Genomic DNA, 20,729 nt, shown 5'->3' with positions numbered 1-20,729 from the left:
CCTGGCTGTCCTGGAACTCACTCTGTAGCCAGGCTGACTGGAACTCACAGAGATCTGTTTGCCTCTGTCTTCCAAGTGCTGGGATTAAAGGTGTGCACCACCACTGCCATAGTGAATAGTCAACCGTATTTTAATGTCGTTGGTTTCTTTTGTAACCCTGTTTTATCTTAAATATTGGGAAGGACTCTGAGTCTTTAGTTCCTAGGTTTCAGCAGGCTGGCAAAGTCACAGAGGTGAAGCCACCCCTGGTGAGATTTTACATTAGGTTGAGGTGACAGCAGCTATGGTCTTTTGGCCTGGAGTTAAGCACTCACTCAGCTTGGGGTCTGAATGGCTTCCGCTAATCTGAGGCAGTTCTCTGCATGCCCTAGTTGTCCTTGAACTTGGCTATGTAGAGTGGCCTGGCTTTGAGCTCCTAAAGGTCCATTTGCCTCTGCCTCCCAAGCACTGGGATTAAAGCGATCACACTTGGCTCTTGCTCCTCCTCAGTTTCTAGGCTTCCAAAAAGTGGTGCTGCATGCTTGCCCGCGGCCCCAGCCGCAGAGGGCAGGGGCGAGAGGAGAGAAAGCTTCAAGATCCTGTCTCACAAACCAGAAATTTAGGCTTCCACATCCCAAACCCAAAGTTACTCTACTTTTGTTTGTGTCGCTCCCCCCTCCCCCATGGACAATAGACATTTAAGATTCAAACCCACTTTGGTGTGTCGTTCCCCTCACCTGCCATAGCAGGAGGGAGAACTAATATAGGTGAATAGCAGGTGATTCTTTTAATGTTGCTGGTTTGTCCCATTTCATGAGAGACACTGAAGGTAAGTATATGTGGGGAGTACTGATTTTATTTACAAAAAAAAAAAAATGTACATTTAGTGTGCTTGTGTGTGTGTGGCATGCCGGAGTACATGGTATCTTTGTCAACGAACAACTTTCAGGAGTCAGTTCTCTTCTTCCACTGTGTGGGTCCCAGGGATCAAATTCAATTTGCCAGGCTTGGCAAGCAAGCACCTCTACTCACTGAGCTATCTTGCTGGCCCAGTGAGATTTGTTTCTTTTTGATGTATTTATTTTTGTTGATGTGTATAAATGTTCTTACAAGTATGTATGTGCACCTCACGCATGCCTTGGTATCTGAGGTGGTTGGTCGGAGAACATTTCAGATCCCCTGGAACTGGAATTAGAGATGATGTCTGCTACCATGTGGGTGCTGGAAATCCAACCCAGGTTCTCTGAATGAATACATGCTCTCAACTGAGCTGTCTCTTCGGGTGATATTATAAATAACAAAACTGTTGTGAAATATGGAGTCATTGAGTCAGAACTGACCCATAATGGAGGACTATCTAGGAGATGGAAAAGAATCCTTCCCCCCACCCTCCCAAAAAAAGGTTGAATTCTGAAATTAAGCACAGAGTGGTGGTGGCACACATCTTTGATCCCAGCACTTAGGAGGCAGTTGGATCTCTGATTTCAAGGCCAGACTTGTCTACAGAGAGATCCAGGACAGCCAAGGCCACACAGAGAAATCACATCTTGAAAAAAATAAGTAAATGAAGTTGTGGTTTGCTTTGGTCAATCCTGAGGACAGGATAAACTCAGTGAGAGGAAGTCCCAATGCAACCCAGTCCCTGTACCTCCAGACAATTTCCTAGCAGTTGATCACTTAGAGGCGAGACATATTCCTTCCACCTACAATAATTTTTCCCTGGGAAATCCTAGTGTAGAGGCAGCGGTGTGATTCAAAAGCCCTTGCCTAGCAGGCGCAAGGCCCCAGATAAGAATTCTAGAATAATCTATAATGTGCTAATAAACAACCAAGGTTGCCAGATGTGGTGTGTCCTACCTGTAACTCTTCCTGTGCGGACCAGAGGTCAGAAGAGCTTGAACTTGAGGTCAGCGTGGGCCCTAAAGTGAAATCCTGTTTCAGCTAAACACCCAGAGCCCAGTTTGTCCAAGGGACTCCAGCCTGTTCTCTGTCCCTCTGTTCAGGGCTGAGGAGGACATCAGAAAGAACTCAGACAGAATCCTTGATCTACACTTCTCTTCTGCATCATCTTTTCTCTTCAGCTCCTAAAAAGCCATAGTTTGATTCTCATGCTCTGCCACATTAGTAACTCTTCCTGTCCCATCTTTGTTTAGATTTAGTTAGTTAGTTAGTTACTTAGTTTTTTTGAGACAGGGTTTCTCTGCGTAGCCCTGGCTGTCCTGGAACTCACTCTGTAGACCAGGCTGGCCTCGAACTCAGAAATCCGCCTGTCTCTGCCTCCCAAGTGTTGGGATTAAAGGTGTGCACCCACCACTGTTTGGCTCCAGGCTGGTTTTGAACTTCCTTCCTCAGCTTTCTAAGAAGCAGTGATGACCAGTCTGTACCACCAAATCTGGTTTTGAAACGCCCTTTGTCATGTACTGTGTATGTACACAAGGTAAGTTTTCCAGAGCACACAGATTCTAAGAGCACATCTGGGTCCAGGGGGATGGCTCACTGGGTTGGAGTACTTCCTGTGTAAGCTAGAGAACTTCACCTTGAGTTCCAGCATCCATGCCAAACAAAAGCTTGATGTGTCCTCATGCACACACAGAACCCACTGCAGTGTGGGCAGAAACGCCAGTGTTGGGAGGGCTCACAGGCTGGGAGTCTAGCTCCAGGTTCAGTGAGAAATCCTGTCTCAAGAAAATAAGAAGGGGACTGGAGAGATGGCTTAGTGGTTAAGAACACTGACTGTTCTTCCTGAGGTCATAAGTTCAATTCCCTGCAATCACATAGTTGCTCGAAACCATCTGTGATGGGATCTGATGCCCCCTTCTGGTGTGTCTGAAGAGAGCAACACTGTACTCACATAAAATAAATGAATAAATCTTAAAAAAAAAAAAAAAAAAGAAAAGAACGGAAAGAATAGGACACCTGACATCTTTAGACTTCCATATGTGCATGTGATGTGCATACCTGCATATACATGTATCTCTGTATACATGTGTCTTAGGTTTTTTTTTTTTTTTTTTTTTTTTTTTTTTTTTTTTTTTTTTTTTTTTTTTTTTGGTTTTTCGAGACAGGGTTTCTCTGTATAGCCCTGGCTGTCCTGGAACTCACTTTGTAGACCAGGCTGGCCTCGAACTCAGAAATCCGCCTGCCTCTGCCTCCCGAGTGCTGGGATTAAAGGCGTGCGCCACCACGCCCGGCTGTGTCTTAGGTTTTACTGCTGTGAACAGACACCACGACCAAGGCAAGTGTAATAAATAACAACATTTAATTGTGGCTGACTTACAGATTCAGTTAATTATCATCAAGGTGGAAGTATGGCAGCATCCAGGCAGGCATGGCGCAGGCAGAGCTGAGAGTTCTATGTCTTCATCTGAAGGCGGCTAGTGGAAGACTGACTTCCATGCAGCTAGGGTGAAGGTCTTTTTTTTTGGGGGGGGGAGAGAGAGCATTTCGAGACAGGGTTTCTCTGTATAGCCCTGGCTGTCGTGGAATTCACTCTGTAGACCAGGCTGGCCTCAAACTCAGAAATCCACCTGCCTCTGCCTCCCAAACTCCCAAGTGCTGGGATTAAAGGCCTGCGCCACCACTACGGCCTGGTTTAGAGTAAAGGTCTTAAAGCCCATCCCCACAAAGACACACACACTCCAACAAGGCCACGCCTCCAAGTAGTGCCACTCCCTGGGTCAAGCATATTCAAACCATGACAACCAGTGCGCACATGCGCGCGCGCGCGCGCGCACACACACACACACACACACACACACACACACACACACTAAAGCCTATCTTTTACACCTGCGTCATTCTCTACCCAGGATCATGGACTGTGTTAAGACACACCTCAGTTTTCTGGATAAATAACTTCTGCTGGGTAGCATTACCTGAAATTCCTATTATGTCTGATAAAGCTGCTCAACTGTAACAGAGTTCTGCCTTGGAGAATTGCCCTGGGTTCTCACACATCTCTGGTCTCCTGAGAGCCACAGCTTAGTACATGTTGTATATGGACCTGTCACTACTGTGAGAACAGGATGATCAATACATTTGAATGTGTATAAACCAGTGAAGGTGGGTGGCACTGGTGACCCACACCTGCAATCCCCAATAAGATCCGTTCCCAGAAATCCAAACGGGAAGTCAGCTGCAGTGCATGCTTGCAACTCCAGCACTCAGGGGGCCAAGGACCTGAACCTCAAAGGCAGTGCTGGCTACACTCTGAGTTGGAGGTTAGCCAGGTCTATGTGAGCTCCTGCTTCAAACAGAAACAAATGCAACTGCTACCAGAAGTTCTGATAACAGTGTTTCCTCCCAGAGCCCTTGAGATACAGCTTACTTGGGGCCTGGCCTTTTCACAGGCTTCAGCTGTGTGGCCAACCCACATCTCCTGATCTTGGCAGTGTATGGTCCTGCTTCTGCAGTCTCTTCTGTCACCCTACAGATATGCCCAGCTCCTTCCCTCACTCCTTCCCAGTCTCTGTTCACATGCTGTCTTGTTAGAGAAGGCTTTCCTACCCCCACCAACCTTATGAAAAATGGCCACTTCCTCCTGTCCCTTGCTCTCTGCTTCCCATTTTTGTTCATTTTGCTTTGCTTTATTTCTCTGGTTGTTTTTTTTTTTTAAGATTTATTTATTTTATTTATATGAGTACACTGTAGCTGTCTTCAGACACACCAGAAAAGGGTATCAGATCCCATTACAGATGGTTGTGAACCACTATGTGGTTGCTGGGAATTGAACTCAGGACCTCTGGAAGAGTAGTCAGTGCTCTTAACCGCTGAGCCATCTCTCCAGCCAGTTGTTTTGAGACAGGTCTTTCCATGTAGCTCTGGCTGTCCTAGAACTGGCTATATAGACCAGGTTGGCCTTCAACTCAGACCTGTGCCTGCCCCTACCTCCTATGTGCCCCTATTTCTGGCCCAGGCTATTTAAAAAAAAAAAAAAGGAATTAAAACTGGACTATGAGCTAGGCATGGTGGCATATGCCTTTAATCCCAGCTGGATGGCAGAGCTGGGTGGACTTAGGCCAACCTGGGTGGCATAGCAATACCTTATCTCAAAAGATTTTTTTTCTGAGTACAATGGTACATACCTTTATTTCCAGCACTCAAGAAACAGAGACTAGTGGATAAGTTCCAAACCAGCCTTATCTACACAGGGAGTTTTACCAGTCAGGGCTACATAGCGAGATACTTCCTCGAAATAAAATAAGTGAAATAGTAAAATAAAACTTGAGACAAGGTTCCTTGTAGCTCCGGCTACATGCAACTTGTAATATAGCTGGGGTTGACCTTGCCTCTCCCTAAATCTTCACTCTATCTCCCAAGAGCTCGGATTATGTCCTTGTGCCACCATAGGCTGATATGAAGACCCATTGCTTTCTTTTACTTCCTTCTAGATTTCTAACTGAATCCAAGACTTTCTTTCATTAAATGTTTGTTTGAGACTGGGTCCCTCTGTGTTGCTCTGGCTGTCTTAGAACTCAGAGAAATCTCCCTGCCGCTGCCTACTTAAATGCTAAGATTAAAGGCATAGACTACCACGCCTGCCTTCTGGGTTTGTTTGTTTCTTTCTTTTCTCAGATAAGCTTTCTCTGTATAGCCCTGGCTGTCCTGGAACTTGCTCTGTAGACCAGGCTGGCCTGGAACTCAGTACTAAAGGAAAACAAAATCAGTAGGAAACAAAATAAGATAGAAGCAGTTTATAATCCCAGTTCTTTGGGAACCTGAGGCAGGAGGATCAAAAATTCAAGGTCTAGCTGGGCTACTGAGGAATTCAACGGCTAGGCACAGTATCATTGATCCCAGCATTCCAGAGGCAGAGGCAGGCAGATCTCTATGAGTTCAAGGCCATCCCTCTCTTCAGAGTGAGTTCCAGGACAGCTATATGTTCCAGGACAATATGTGTTTCAAAACCAAACCAAACTAATTAATAAATTAGCTAAAATACATTTAGCAGAGTGTGGTGGTCCCCGGCTTTTAATCTCAGCATTCAGGAGGCAGCAGAGGCAGATGGAGCTCTAGGACCTTGAGGCCAACCTGGTCTACATAGAGAAAAACAAACAAAAAAAATTTATGTGTTTGAATGTTTTACCTGCATGTATGTAAAGATACCAGAAGCCACACCAGATCCCATACACCAGGTCTCCTGGATCTTGAGTTAACAGATGGTTGTAGCCTCTGTATGGTGCTGGCAATAAAACCTAGGACTCTGCAAAAGCAACAAGTGCTTTTAAAAGCCGGGCTGTCTTTCTACCTCCAACTGAGATTTTTACTTTTTAGAGTTTATTATTTTTAAAGTTTACTTATTTATTCTTGTTGTCTTTTTGCTTTGCTTTCCTAGATAGTTTCTCTACATAGTCCTGGCTGTCCTAGGACTCACTATGTAGCTCAGGCTGCCCTTGGACTCACAGATTTCAGGATATGGTGATGTGTGCCACCACACCTGGCAAAATTTACTTTAATTGTGTGTGTATGTGTGTATTCCACATGTATGTGGGTGCATGTGGAGACCAGAGTCTCTCCAGTCCCTGTAGATTTTAGAGAGGCTCTCATGTAGGCAAGATTGCCCTTGAAGGTATCCTGCCTGTACCTCCTACATACTGGTATTATAGACATGGCCCACCATGACTGGTTAGACCTCTGTTGTGTCTACAGGTCAGTTTACACTGGATTTGCTGCCATTATTTTTGGCCTAGATTTAGTGTCATGATCTTCTAATCCCTAATCTTTTCCCACAGTGCACTGGGACTTACTATACTTTTAACCTTTTATTGGCCGACCAAAATTTGTAGCAAAAGAACGAGGCCCTGCCGGGCGTGGTGGCGCACGCCTTTAATCCCAGCACTCGGGAGGCAGAGGCAGGCGGATTTCTGAGTTCGAGGCCAGCCTGGTCTACAGAGTGAGTGCCAGGACAGCCAGGGCTACACAGAGAAACCCTGTCTCGAAAAACCAAAAAAAAAAAAAAAAANAAAAAAAAAAAGAACGAGGCCCTTACAGCTTTTCTTGCTTACTTCTCCAGTCTCCTGTGGTGCCACCCTCCCTCTCGTCATGAGCCAGCTATGGCAACCTCTTATCAGTCCCTACTGGTGCCTGCCTCTTCCTCATTTAAGGTCTTTGCATATCGTGTTCTTGCTAGCTTCCTTCCTTGTCTGGTTAATAACTCATGGTCCTTCAAGTCTGCCTGGGCTACAGCTCACTCCTCAGTGAACACTTCCATGCTCTTCTGAAGAGGACACCTGCCTCTACTTCCTCATTGCACTTTGCACAGTGATAATTGAGTCACTTTGAATAACTATTTGCATGCTCTCCATGTCCTTAACGAGTCTATAAACTCCAAGGGAAAGTGAACTGTAAGCCTTTCTCCCTAGCACATTGCTTAGCGCTCCATAGGTGATGTTAAGGCGCTCCAGTGGCAGACCCTGGACTAGAACCTCAACTCAGTTCCCATGTGGTAGTCTCTAAGCCCTAAAATACTATCATCCACTTCCCTTCCTGCTTCCCAGGGATTACACATATCAGTTTGGTATGTTCTGTTTGTTTAGGAGTCTGTGAAACCAATTTGGTAAATGAACCCAGGGTTAGCATTACCCTTCCCCACAAGGATATTTTAGCGTTTAACTGGGAACTCCTGCAGAAAAGGTGATCTCATAGGAGCTAATCAAGGCTCCCTGTAGCTGAAGAAACTGTCAGAAGCACTCCCCACCCCCCCCGACCCCCATCTCTTAAGAAGATCACACGAAAGGAACCCACAGCATACCTACCATTTTCTAATGTTTTCAACTTATTCCTTTCTTTCTCTCTCTTTCTCTTTCTCTCTCTCTCTTTCTTTCTTACTTTCTTTCTTTCTTCTTTTTTTAACCTCTATTTTTGTGAGAAACTTGTTAGGCAGGTGGTATTATCCTCTGTCTTAAGGGAGGGAATCTGAGACAGGTGTAATAATTTTCCTAGTGTTGTACCTGGACTCGGGAGACCAGTGTTTAGACTCTCTCTCGCTCTCAAGAGATGATGTCTAGTCTAATTTTCTTTTTACAAAATCAAGCTGTCTCTAAATGCAAGCAATTGCTGATACAGTTTATATACAAAGCTGAGCCATGAGGTTGACTGGCTAATTATCTTTCATAAAAAAAAAAAAAACATTACTAGGCTTCTCTCATTCAATTAGTGGGCTCTCCACCCTGAGATGTGACATTTTACTAAGAGCTCTTCAACTTTGGTGTCTGATCTTATTCACTTCAGCCATAACTGTGAGTACAAGCAGACAAGAAATGCTTTGCACTTTGAGCGGTTTACGAAGTAAAATCCAAGAGTTTTGGCTTTTTCCTCCTGAATCTGTCAAATCTAAGCCTTCTCTATCTAGCAAGCAGATGGCATTAGGTTAACAATATTGCATTTCTCAGGTGTCTACCATTTGCAATAGCAAAACCTACTAAATATCCCTGTCTAGAGTGATTTTTGTTTGTTTGTTTGTTTGTTTTTCAAGACAGTGTTTCTCTGTATAGCCATGGCTGTCCTGGAACTCAGGACAAAAGCACAGATCTATTTAATAACTTGATAACGTTGGCAGCATGCTTAATCTCCCTTTTCCCAGCTGTAACATTGTTTGATAGGCACTTTGAACTTGTTGAAAGTCTCTAAATTTAATGTGTCAGAAAGCACTTCATGACAAAGCCCTGCACACAGCACGTACTGGAATAGCGTTCATTTTCCTGTTCTTAGATCGAGAATATTTCCTCTTAGGGTCCGACAGACTTCATGAAAGTGTATGTGACACTGTGTGCACACGGGTGAGGTGTCTTTTTCTTGGAAATAAAGTCCAGAGTTTACTAGATTATTTTGGGGTCACTGACTTCTCTGCAAAGAGACTGTATATTTTTCTCCCTCAAAAGTCAAAGGGGTACAAGACACAAATGTCTTGTGTGCAGGGCAGTGAGGGCCAGCTTTTTAATATTTAGTGGAAGTACTGCTCCTGGGTGCTTTTTTCAAGTCCCTGAGGAAGGAAGGTGACAATAGTCTTAAGGAAGGGCGCGGGTGTCTTCTGGGCCGACCTCCCTGAAGTTCTCCCTGTGAGCTCTTAGGACCTCTCTTCTGGTTCCTTTTCAAATTGGGGGAGAGTTATCAAATGCAGCTATGAGTTAGGGCTCAAGTCCTACACAGAGTAGAAGCCTCTGCCACATTAAGAAAGGGGCTTCTGCGTGTTTTCTTAAGACAAAGCAATTATTCTCTAGGTGTTTGTCAAAAAACTCCAGTGGCAACCCCGGGGGCCACCTAGGGCTCCTAGGCCCAAAGAGGCGGCGGTGGGGGCGGGGAGACCGCGCGCGCACCGCTTCCGCTCCTCCAGCCCAGCAGAGGGCGCCACGGGCGCGGCTCTCTCTTCCCGAGATGCTCCGCGCCGGGCCCTTCCGCGTGGGTCAGCGACTGTGAGAGTCAGCGCTCGCGCCGCGCGCGCCGCCCGCCTCTGCCGCTCGGCCTCCCCCATTCGGGCTGCGAGGGGGCGGGCGCGCGCTCCGGAGCATAGAGACGGGCGTTGAGCTCGGCGGCCTAGAGCGTCGCCGGATCGGAGCCGGAGCCCGAGTCGCGCGCTGTGTCTCTGCTGCGTCCGCCGAGGCGAGGCTCCGAGTGTCAGGGACAAAAGCCGCCGCCGCACCCTCTGCTCCCGCCGTCGGGGCTCATCCACCGCCGCCGCTGTCCCGACGAGGAGTCCGCCGCCGTCGTTCCTCGTGAGGATCCGAGAGCCATGTCGGCCAGCAGCCTCTTGGAGCAGGTACAGGCCCAGCCCGCATGTCTCGGCCATTGTGTGAGGCGAGACGGGGCCCGACTAGGCCCGGGCCCGCCGCTCCTGGCCGGGCCGCGGCGAGCGCCTCTCGCGGCTCGGGATTCGGGCCTCAGGCCGGCCGCGCCCTGAGTCTCCCGCCCGGCCCGCTCTTCCCGCTCCTCCCCGGGCCGGCCCGGCCGAGCCGCGCTCCCTCCCAGTAGCGGCCCGGGCTTCCCTTCCTCGTTTCCTCTCCTTCCCTCGTGTGGCTGCCGGGTGGCCGGGCTGCCGGGGCTGCCCCGCCGGCCTAGCGCTCGTCCCCGCCTCCCCCCCCAGGCCGGTTCCTTTCTTCCCTGCTCGGGCCCCGCGTTCATTTGTCTTTCCTTTTCCGTTTTCTTCTCGGACGACTTGCTGCTCGGCGACGTCCCCTCCTCCCGCAGAGACCAAAAGGTCAAGGAAACAAAGGTAAGGCCCCGCTCCTCCGGGTGGCCGCCGGCCGGGATGGGGAGGGGGGTCCGCCGGGCCGTGGGGGCGGTGGCTCGAGGACGCGCCCCGGGGAAAGGACCTTTCCGAAGCCGCTCGGGTCGCAGGTGCCGCGCGCGGGGCGGTCGTCCCTTTTGGTGTGGCCCTGCAGCTGGCGGGCAGCTTTTTTCGTTAACAACGAGTAATTCATGAGCGGCCGGGGGTGGAATGCATTTTGAGAAGCACCAGGTCCTTAGTTTTCCCGTAGGTCTTAGGAGCCCTTTGTGTTTCCTCCTCGTGGAGCACTTTCTGGAAGTCACTCACATGTGAAGGAAGCGGGGGGGGGGGGAAGAGAAATCGGGAGGGAATTGAAATTCGAAGGAGCCAATACACTGACCTTTTAAAAAGATCAGCTTGCTCTGGGGTGGAGAGACTCTTTTCACTGTCCGCCTCTTGCTTCAGCCCTGGCGCTCATCGTTATTCCCCGGAGTTTCAAACTAAGTGACTCTCGGAACTAGCATGGTTTCTTCCTGGTGTGGATGCAAACTGATGAGTTTGGAAGGGAGCTCTTCGGACCACGGCATTGCTAATTTAACTTCTCCCCTCTAGTACAAAATGGTTCTGTGCATCAAAAGGATAGACTAAATGATGATGATTTTGAACCTTACTTGAGCCCACAGGCAAGGCCGGTGAGTAGTAAATCGTTCTATATTATCTGAGGGGACAGTGTACTGCCTCACTTTCTCTGCTCTGTCTCACTTTTGTGTTTGGGGGGTGGTGGTGGTGGCTGACTCTCCTACTACAACTTACTAATTTGTTATATAAAACATTAAAGATATTAGCTGTGTGGTCAACAAAGCATGTGCTCTGAGACTGTAGTCCTGATAACGCTCGTTGTATAAGAGCTGTAATGCTGGCATGAGTAATTGCCCCTTGTTTGCCAGGAAAGGATTAGTGCACAGCTTAAGAATATTGGCCAGAGTTTAGCCTGAGCTCTAAAGAAAACAAAACCTTGTCTTTTAGGGAATTGGGATGATGATGTAGTGAGGAAATTCTAGTGAATGATCACCTGAGCTTCACCTGTACAAAACTTAACTATCCCTTTTGTCTCTGTGAGGCTCTTTGTGCATTAAAGCTATTTCAGAGTGAGACGGTGGCGTGCTAGACGGTGATTTTTGGTTGTTTGGTATCTGTAGAGAAAACTCTGTGCATAGCTCTTTTGGCTGATGTGTTTGTTAAAGGAGGTTAAAGCACTGTTGAACACACTTGACATTCAGACCAAGGATGATGGTGGTTGCAGGTAGGGCCAGGTAGGGCCAGGCTTATGCATCAGTGTGGCCTTCTAGTGTAGTTCCCATTGCCACCAAGAAAAGTTTGAGATACATTTATTTGATGGGAGGATTAGCTGCATATATATGTAGATACTCCTAATATGAACTGTATGTATGAATTGTTTGATTTACCAACTTGGTTTTCTCTTAGGATAGCCACAAAATTTTCGTTAACGTAAATCCACAGATAAATGTATCCAAAAGAGTTGAAGATTTTGATTTTAAGATGCTGTAGCATAGATTAAGAAGTTTGTGGAACATTGATATAAAAATTTGAACCTATTCTGTAGGAAAAAAATATAGCTGGTTTTCAGTAACTTGACATACATGTATGTATTCAGATTTGGACCTGATTGTTCCCTAAGATTTTTGAGATAGCTTATCTAAAAATTTTCATATTGAGAGTACAAAAAGTTTCCACACTGGCCAACCAGCCAATCAAAGAAGCAGAGGAATGAAACATTAATAATTGCTGTTAATGATGTAGTTTGCTTTCCTAATCATTGTAACTGAGTGGGAGCATTTAGGACCCATTCTAGGTAGTTCTTGCACAGTATTGTGTAATTGAGAGTGGCGCTCTGGCATGTGTGGACTGCCTGCATCTCAGGCGCAGCCGTCCGCCTGCGTCCTGGCGTAACCTGTGCTGTGCTGGTGGAGCTTTGTCTTCTTTGACTTTTAAACATGGAGGTATGGCTATAGACCTTGAAGAACTATGGCTGATTTTGTTTTGTTTTGTTTCTTGTATATAATCTAGAGTAATTCACAGAGTTGGGTGTTGTGCCTCATGCCTTTAACTCAAGGACTAGGGAGACAGAGGCAAGTTTGAGTTTGAGGCCAGTTTGGTCTTAACATGATGACTTTAGTCCCAGCGTTTGGGAGGTAGAGTAAGATGGGTCTCTGTGAGCTGGAGGCCAGCCTGCTCTACAAAGTTGAGTTCCAGGGCAGCCAGGTCTGTTACACAGAGGTTTAAGCATGCCTTTTTCTTTTTTTAAAAGAATTGTAGGTTGGCCATGACTACAGAATACACTGTGTCTAACACGGGGCCTCATACTAAATCTTTTTTCTTTTTTCTTTTTTTTGGGGGGTGGGGTAGGGGAGTCTCCCTATGTAGTCTCGACTAGCCTCATACTTACTGAGATCTGTTTGCTTCTGTCTCCTTAATCCTAGGATTAAAGGCATAAGGCACCATACTTGGCTTTATCACTGTCTTATCAGTAGAAAAATTTATTGTATAGATGTATTTAGAGGCTAAAGAATACAGTTTATACTGCTTCCTGGCCTTGGTAATACAAGTTTAAGTACTAAGGTGCTTAGTTCTCTAAGTCTCTTCAGGATAGATCTACCTATTGGTAGCTCTGGGTTGGTAAGTAACGAGTGCCTTATGTTGCTGGAGCTATTACAGCTAAGGCAGAGTGTTTTGAGTTGGGCTACGTATTTATGGGAATCAGTGTTATATATCTCTTGTTTTAAACTTGATTATTCTCTACACTGTAGGTTCATTTAGTTAAGTTTTGAGATAGGGTCTTAAGAATATTGCCCAGGCTGGCTTGGAACTATCTCTATGTAGATCAGGTTGGCTTCCAATAATTGAGATTTAACTGCGTCTGCCTCTCCAGTGTGGGTGAAAGGCATACACACATCACCATGCCCAATAGTTCTGTAGGATTTTTTTGCAAAACCCAAACGAAACATCCAAAACTATCACAAACTAAGATCAAGAATGATCAAGGCTTTCAAATAATAACATCTGTGTACTTGATGTGAAGAGTGATTGTACACGATTTCATATTTCTGATTATTTAAGGCTATAGACTTATTTGTATTCTATTTTTCTACTTCTAATGCAAAAGGCAGTGTGAATTTCAAATGGCAGTCACTCACTCATTTTATATATGAGACAAAACGGGAACTAAACTACCCCCCCCCCCCATCTTAAGTCCTTTGGAAACCACTATTTCCCTTCCAGATTCTTGCACACTTTACTTAGTAAGCATTGTTAGTTTATGAGGGAAGAATGCTTAGACTAGACATTTGGACTAGAACTTGACATTTCTAGTTCTTTCCATTTTGTTTTGTTTTTTTTTCCGCCAAGGTTTGTTTTCTTTCTTTCCTCTTTCTTCTTTCCTTTCCTTTCCTTTCTTTCTTTTTTTTTTTTTTTTTTTTTTTTTTTTTTTTTTGGTTTTTCAAGACAGGGTTTCTCTGTATAGCCCTGGCTGTCCTGGAACAAACTCTAGAGACCAGGCTGGCCTCAAACTCAGAAATCCGCCTGCCTCTGCCTCCTGAGTGCCGGGATTAAAGGCGTGCGCCACCACTGCCCGACTCTCCAAAGTTTTCTTACACACACACACACACACACACACACACACACACAAGAACTGGGCATATATGTGCTACCACACAGATGTGGGAGGCAGAGAACAATTTGCAGAAGTTGGCTCTCTCTGTTCACCATGTGGGATCCAGGATCAGGTTCTTGAGCCTGACTACTGAGCCATCTCACCTAGCTTTGTTGTTTTACACATCTCCTTATGTGGGTGTGGGCCTGCCATGGCGTGTGTGTACGTGTGTGTACAAGTCGGAGGGTAACTTGACAGTGCCTGTTCTTGTCTCCATATGAGTGCTGGTGATTGAACTCCGGTTATCAAGCATGACAGTAAATATCTTTACCCTTTGAGCCATCTTTTGGCCCTCATATCTAGGATTTACCAATTTTACGTTTTGAGTGTTTTGCCTGTGTATATGTATCTACAGCACGTATGTGCCTGGAGGTCAGAAGAGGTCATCAGGTTCTTGTTGGACATGTTATCTGGTTTTGTTAGGTCTTAAACTTACTATATAGCTAAGAAAGACCTTGAATTCTACCTTCATGCCTGTACCCCTCCCCCAGTTTCCCCAACTGCTGGGATTATAGGCATGCACAATGAGGTCTGGCTCTTGTGCTGGGAAACTCTAACTCTGATCTTGCATAATTCCCACCTTTTTTGGTTGTTATTGTTTTTGTTTTTCCAGACAGGACTTTTTCTGTGTAGTCTTGGATTTTCTGGAACTCACTTTGTAGGCAAGGCTGACCTCATACACATAGAGATAGATCTGCCTGCTTCTATCTCTCAAGTGCTGAGATCAAAGGTGTGTGCCACCACCATCCAGCAAAATCCCCACTCTTTTTTTTTTTTTTCTCTGTATAGCCCTGGCTGTCCTGGAACTCACTCTATAGACCAGGCTGTCCTGGAACTCAGAAATCTGCCTGCCTCTGCTTCCTGAGTTCTGGGATTAAAGGTGTGTGCCACCACGCCCGGCTATAAATTTTAGACCCCACTTTTTAAATTCAAAACTAAGTAGTTTTAATAAAGACATCATCTCCACTGGACCTGGATTAGCAGGAGTTAGAAGTTGCCCTACCTCTTTGGCATATAGAGTAAAATCCTGTTATTCTTAACCAAGCTGGGCATGGTAATTCAAGCCTTTAATTCTAGCTCTTGGGAGGCAGAGGCTGGAGGATCTCTGGGAGTATATAAGGCCAGCCTGGTTTGCCGGCTACATAGTGAGAACTTGAAGAGCAACAACTGTCAGGCCTGGTGGCACATGCTTTTTTTTTTTTTTTTTTAATAGATGTATGTATACGTGTGTGTGTGTGTAGATAGAGATAATAGAGATAGATAGATATGTATGAATGGATGTTTTGTTTGTAGGTATGTCGTGTACCACATATGTGCATTGCTCACAGACTGAGGCATCAAATCCCTTGGGACTGGGGTAACATATGGTTGTTAGCTGCTATGTGTGTGCTGGGAACCAAGCCTGGATCTTCTGGAAGTACTCATGCTGTTAACTGTTGAGCCATCTGTCTGCCCCCAGTGACACACTCCTTTAATCCCAGCCAGGTCTGTATAGAAGGTTTTAGAATAGTCAGAGCTGCATAGTAAGACTGTCTTAAAAATGAACAACCGGGCTGGAGAGATGGCTCAGTGGTTAAGAGCACTCACTGCTCTTCTGAAGGTCCTGAGTTCAAGTCCCAGAAACCACATGGTGGCTCACAACCATCCGTAATGAGATCTGCTGCCCTCTTCTGGTGTGTCTGAAGACAGCTACAGTGTACTTAGATATAATAATAAATAAATCTTTAAAAATTAAAAAAAAAAAAGAACAACCATCAAAATGTGTATTTACAGTATTTGTCATATGTGTCAGTTTGACATTACATGTATACACAGAACCTCAGGTATGCTGTGACATGCCTATAATCCCAACACTTACAAGTGAGGCAGGAGGCTTCCATTAAGTTTGAGGCCAGCTGGACTACATAGCATGTGAAAACTAGCAGCCCAGAAGGTTAAGCAGTTCAGTTATGACATCAAATTCCATATATTTGAAAAGTTTACAGAAAGACCATGTGAATAGGCTACTCCCTTTTGTAGTGATGGCTCAAATCCTTCAGTTGTGAATGATGTGGAAGGAAAAGTCCTGCTATTTATATTTTTATATCTATCTATCTGTTGTTTTGATGTATCTGCCTTTTTTCCTTCCACAGAATAATGCATATACTGCCATGTCAGACTCCTACTTACCCAGTTACTACAGCCCCTCCATTGGCTTTTCCTATTCTTTGGGTGAAGCTGCTTGGTCTACTGGAGGNGACACAGCCATGCCCTATCTAACTTCTTATGGACAACTGAGCAANGGAGAGCCCCACTTTCTACCAGATGCAATGTTTGGGCAACCAGGAGCCCTAGGTAGCACTCCATTTCTTGGTCAGCATGGTTTTAATTTTTTTCCCAGTGGGATTGACTTCTCAGCATGGGGAAATAACAGTTCTCAGGGACAGTCTNCTCAAAGCTCTGGATATAGTAGCAATTATGCTTATGCACCCAGCTCCTTAGGTGGAGCTGTGATTGATGGACAGTCAGCTTTTGCCAATGAGACCCTCAATAAAGCTCCTGGCATGAATACTATAGACCAAGGGATGGCAGCACTGAAACTAGGTAGCACAGAATTTACAAGCAGTGTTCCAAAAGTTGTAGGCTCTGCTGTTGGTAGTGGGTCCATCACTAGTAACATTGTGGCTTCTAGCNGTTTGCCTCCAGCTACTATTGCTCCTCCAAAACCAGCATCTTGGGCTGATATTGCTAGCAAGCCTGCANAACAACAACCTAAACTGAAGACCAAGAATGGCATTGCAGGATCAAGTCTTCCACCACCCCCAATAAAGCATAACATGGATATTGGAACTTGGGATAACAAGGGTCCTGTAGCAAAAGCCCCCTCACAGGCTTTGGTTCAAAATATAGGTCAGCCAACCCAGGGATCTCCTCAGCCTGTTGGACAGCAGGCCAATAATAGCCCACCAGTGGTCAGACATCAGTAGGAGTAGGGCAACAGACGCAGCCATTGCCTCCACCTCCACCTCAGCCTGCTCAGCTCTCAGTCCAGCAACAGGCAACTCAGCCAACTCGCTGGGTAGCGCCTCGGAACCGTGGCAGTGGGCTCGGTCATAACGGGGTGGATGGGAATGGAGTAGGACAGTCTCAGGCAGGTTCTGGATCTACTCCTTCAGAGCCTCACCCAGTGTTGGAGAAACTTCGGTCCATTAATAACTATAACCCTAAAGATTTCGACTGGAATCTGAAACATGGCCAGGTTTTCATCATTAAGACCTACTCTGAGCACAATATCCACCATTACATTAAGTAGAATATCTGGTGCAGCACAGAGCACGGTAACAAGAGACTGGATGCCGCCTATCGTTCCATGAATGGGAAGGGTCCCGTGTACTTACTTTTCAGTGTCAACGGCAGTGGACACTTCTGTGGAGTTGCAGAGATGAAATCTGCTGTGGACTACAACACATGTGCAGGTGTGTGGTCCCAGGACAAATGGAAGGGTCGTTTTGATGTCAGATGGATTTTTGTGAAGGACGTTCCCAATAGCCAACTGCGACACATTNGTCTAGAGAACAACGAGAATAAACCAGTGACCAACTCTAGGGACACTCAGGAAGTGCCTCTGGAAAAAGCTAAGCAGGTGTTGAAAATCATAGCCAGCTACAAGCACACCACTTCCATTTTTGATGACTTCTCACACTATGAGAAANGCCAAGAGGAAGAAGAAAGTGTTAAAAAGGTAAAGGAGCTTATCATTGAGACTATGGGGAAGGAGGCGGCATTAGAAAGGATAAGAAAGGTATTGTAGTGACTGAGTGCTTAATAAAAGCTCTGTAAATAATGGTGTGATTTAGCAGCTTAAGGCTTTATGGGAGTATAATTGGTCTTTTGAACCCTAGTGTGAAGGAATGTGAGCATTAGTGGAGAGCAGAAACAATACAGTGTGAACTTAACTGCTATAGACAGGTAATTGTAAAGATACAAAAGGATAATTGAAGTGGTGGTGTGATGGGAAGGGACCGATGGGGATGTAATTACAGAAAAGAATGAAAGTTCTGTGTTGGAGTTGGTCTGTGCCTTTGACCATTTTTTGTTATTTTCAAGAATTGGTGTGTTCCTGCCCTGAAATCTGTCTGCTTCTGACAGTTGACAGTATTATTTTTCAGAACTTTGTTTTCCTCTTTGTAATGCTCATTTTATTTACTTCTTTTTTTTTTTTTTTTTTTTTTTTTTATAGGAACTGAACCAAGTATATGCTAGGCAAGCCCTCTGTCAGTGAGCCACACCCCCAGCTGTAAGAAAGTTACTGTTTATTATATAAAACTTTAAAAACAGCGTTCGAGAGGCTGGAGAAATGGCTCAGCATTTAGAAAGCACTAGCTGTTCTTGCAGAGGCTCAGTTCAGTTTCTATCACCCACATGGTGGCTCATAACCATCCATAGCCACAGTTCTAGCGGAACCAGCAGGCACATATGTGTGCCATATCCGTTCTTATAAAAACTCATACACATAAAATATCTTTAAAAACCCCTAAACCTGAACATTAGGAAAGCTATCTCTTGGTTTTAACATTTTATTACTCAATCATTTTCTTTTGATTTTTCTTTACGAAGTGGAAAGAGTGATAGAAAATCGATCACAACTAGACTGATTTATTTGAAATAGTGTTTGATCGGGGAATACTATGTACATGCAAATTTTAGGACTACAGTGGGGGTGTTTGTTTTGTGGGTTTTTTTAGTTTGTTTGGTATCTTATGATTTTACTGCTGTAAACAGACACCATGACCAAGGCAACTCTTATAAGTTATAGACAGTATTTAATTGGGGCTGGAATACAGGTTCGGAGTTTCAGTCCATTATCGTCCAGACAGGAATGGTGCTGGCAGAGCTGAGAGTTCTACATCTTCATCTGAAAGCTACTAGTAAGAGGGTATTAAAAGCCCACGCCCACAGTGACACACCTTATCCAAAGCTATAGCTCCTAATAGTGCCACTCCCTGGGCTAAGCATACAAACCATCACAGTTGGTTTTTTCCAAGGGTTTCGCTGACTGTTCTAGAACTCAATTTGTAGATCAGATTGGCCTCATAGAGATCCGCCTGTCTCTGGCTTCTAAGTGCTAGGATTAAAAGTGTGCCTCACCATCGTCCAGCTGTTTGTTTTTAAGTTTTATTTTTACTTTGTGTGTATGGACCTGCATTTATGCATGTGCAGCACATGCATACTTGCAGAGACCAGAAGAGGGTATCAGGCATCCTGGAAATTGGAGTTACAGGTAGTTGTAAGCTCTGTTGGAATTTAACCCAGTTTCTCAAGAACAGCAGCTAGTGATCTTAACTGATCCATCTTTCTAGCTCGGTTGCTACTTATTCATATTTTATTAACTTTTATGTGTACAGGTGTTCTGCTTGCATGTATGTATGTACACTGCATTTAGGCCTGGTTCACACAGAAACCCAAAGAGGGTTTCAGATCCCGCGAACCTGGACTTTTTGTTGATTTATGCTGACCTAATTTTTGTCCTGCTGGTGATTGAACCCATGGTTGACTTTTTTATTTTAAATATTTATTATCTGTAAGTACACTGAAGCTGTCTTCAGACACACCAGAAGAGGGCGTCCGATCTCATTACAGATGGTTGTGAGCCACCATGTGGTTGTCTGGATTTGAACTCAGGGCCTTTGGAAGAGCAGTCAGTGCTCTTAACTGATAAGTCATCTCTCTCCAGCCGGACTTTTTTTCTTTAGACCAGTTCTCTGGATGGAATGAGGACCTGAGTATGTTAGGGAAACATTCTTACACTGAACTAAGCCCCTGGATTTATTTTGACTTTTAGTCAAGGGACTATATTGGATTAAATTCACTGGAGTGGTTCAGGGATAGAGGGTCTCATATTTTAGACCTCAAGACTCATTAACTGAGAATGATCTTGAATCTGTGAAACTTTTGACTTTTGAGACAGGGTCTCGCTGTAAAGTCCTCCTGTGCTGGGATTAAAGACATACAGCAACATACCCAGTGCTGAAATTAATTTTTTTTTCCAGACAGGGTTTCACTAATGTATTTTTTAATATTTTAGTTTAAATTTTTTTTAGATTTATGTTTAAGTATTTTGCTCCTATACCTGTCTGTGTACCAGTGTTATGGACAGTTGTGAGCTGCCATGTGAGTGCAGGGACTTGAATCCTGATCCTCTGTAAAACCAAATGCGCTTTACTGCTAGGCTATCTTGCTAGTCCCCCAAAATACATAGCCCAGGTTGGCCTTGAACTTGTGATCCTCCTGCCTGTGTATATCCTTCAGATACTACCAGTGTGAGCTACCACAACTTTTTTATTTTTTTTAAAGCTTATTTTGAGTTTGTGTGTGTGGTATCTGTGCCTGCATGGGGGTAGGGGCACAGATACACAGTTGGTTCTCACTCTCTCTACCTTTATTTTATATGTGTTCATGGACTCAAACTAGGTATCCTGGCTTATGTGGCCTTACCCATTGAGCTAGAATTTCTGCTATTTCTCCAAGTGCTGGTATTATAGCTACCACCATTGCCACCATGTCCTGTTTACATTGCTTGGGGTTGAACTAAAGACTTTATTCACGCTAAGTTAGAGTTCTACTGAGTCAGCCTCAGTTCTAATAATGAACTTTATAATATAGTTGGGTGTAAGATTCTTAACTTAGGGGCTGGAGAGATGGCTCAGCGGTTAAGAACACTGACTGCTCTTCCGAAGGTCCTGAGTTCAATTCCCAGCAACCACATGGTGGCTCACAACCATCTGTAATGAGATCTGGCGCCCTCTTCTGGAGTGTCTGAAGACAGCTACAGTGTACTTA

The 20,729-nt window shown here is 45.0% G+C and overlaps 1 protein-coding gene across 1 annotated transcript; it reads left to right on the top strand.

Moving 5' to 3' along the window:
• Nucleotides 1–9,481: 9,481 nt before the first annotated feature.
• On the top strand, nucleotides 9,482–17,865 carry Ythdf2 (YTH N6-methyladenosine RNA binding protein 2). The gene is given in 5 exon segments (XM_021160169.2): nucleotides 9,482–9,733; nucleotides 10,162–10,186; nucleotides 10,793–10,872; nucleotides 16,043–16,864; nucleotides 16,867–17,865. Coding segments are annotated over 5 exon segments (1,788 nt in total). The 5' UTR covers nucleotides 9,482–9,706; the 3' UTR covers nucleotides 17,701–17,865.
• Nucleotides 17,866–20,729: the final 2,864 nt, after the last annotated feature.

The sequence above is a fragment of the Mus caroli genome, chromosome 4, assembly GCF_900094665.2.
Source record: "Mus caroli chromosome 4, CAROLI_EIJ_v1.1, whole genome shotgun sequence".
NCBI lineage: Eukaryota > Metazoa > Chordata > Mammalia > Rodentia > Muridae > Mus > Mus caroli.
This window is presented reverse-complemented; position numbering and strand designations above follow the sequence as displayed.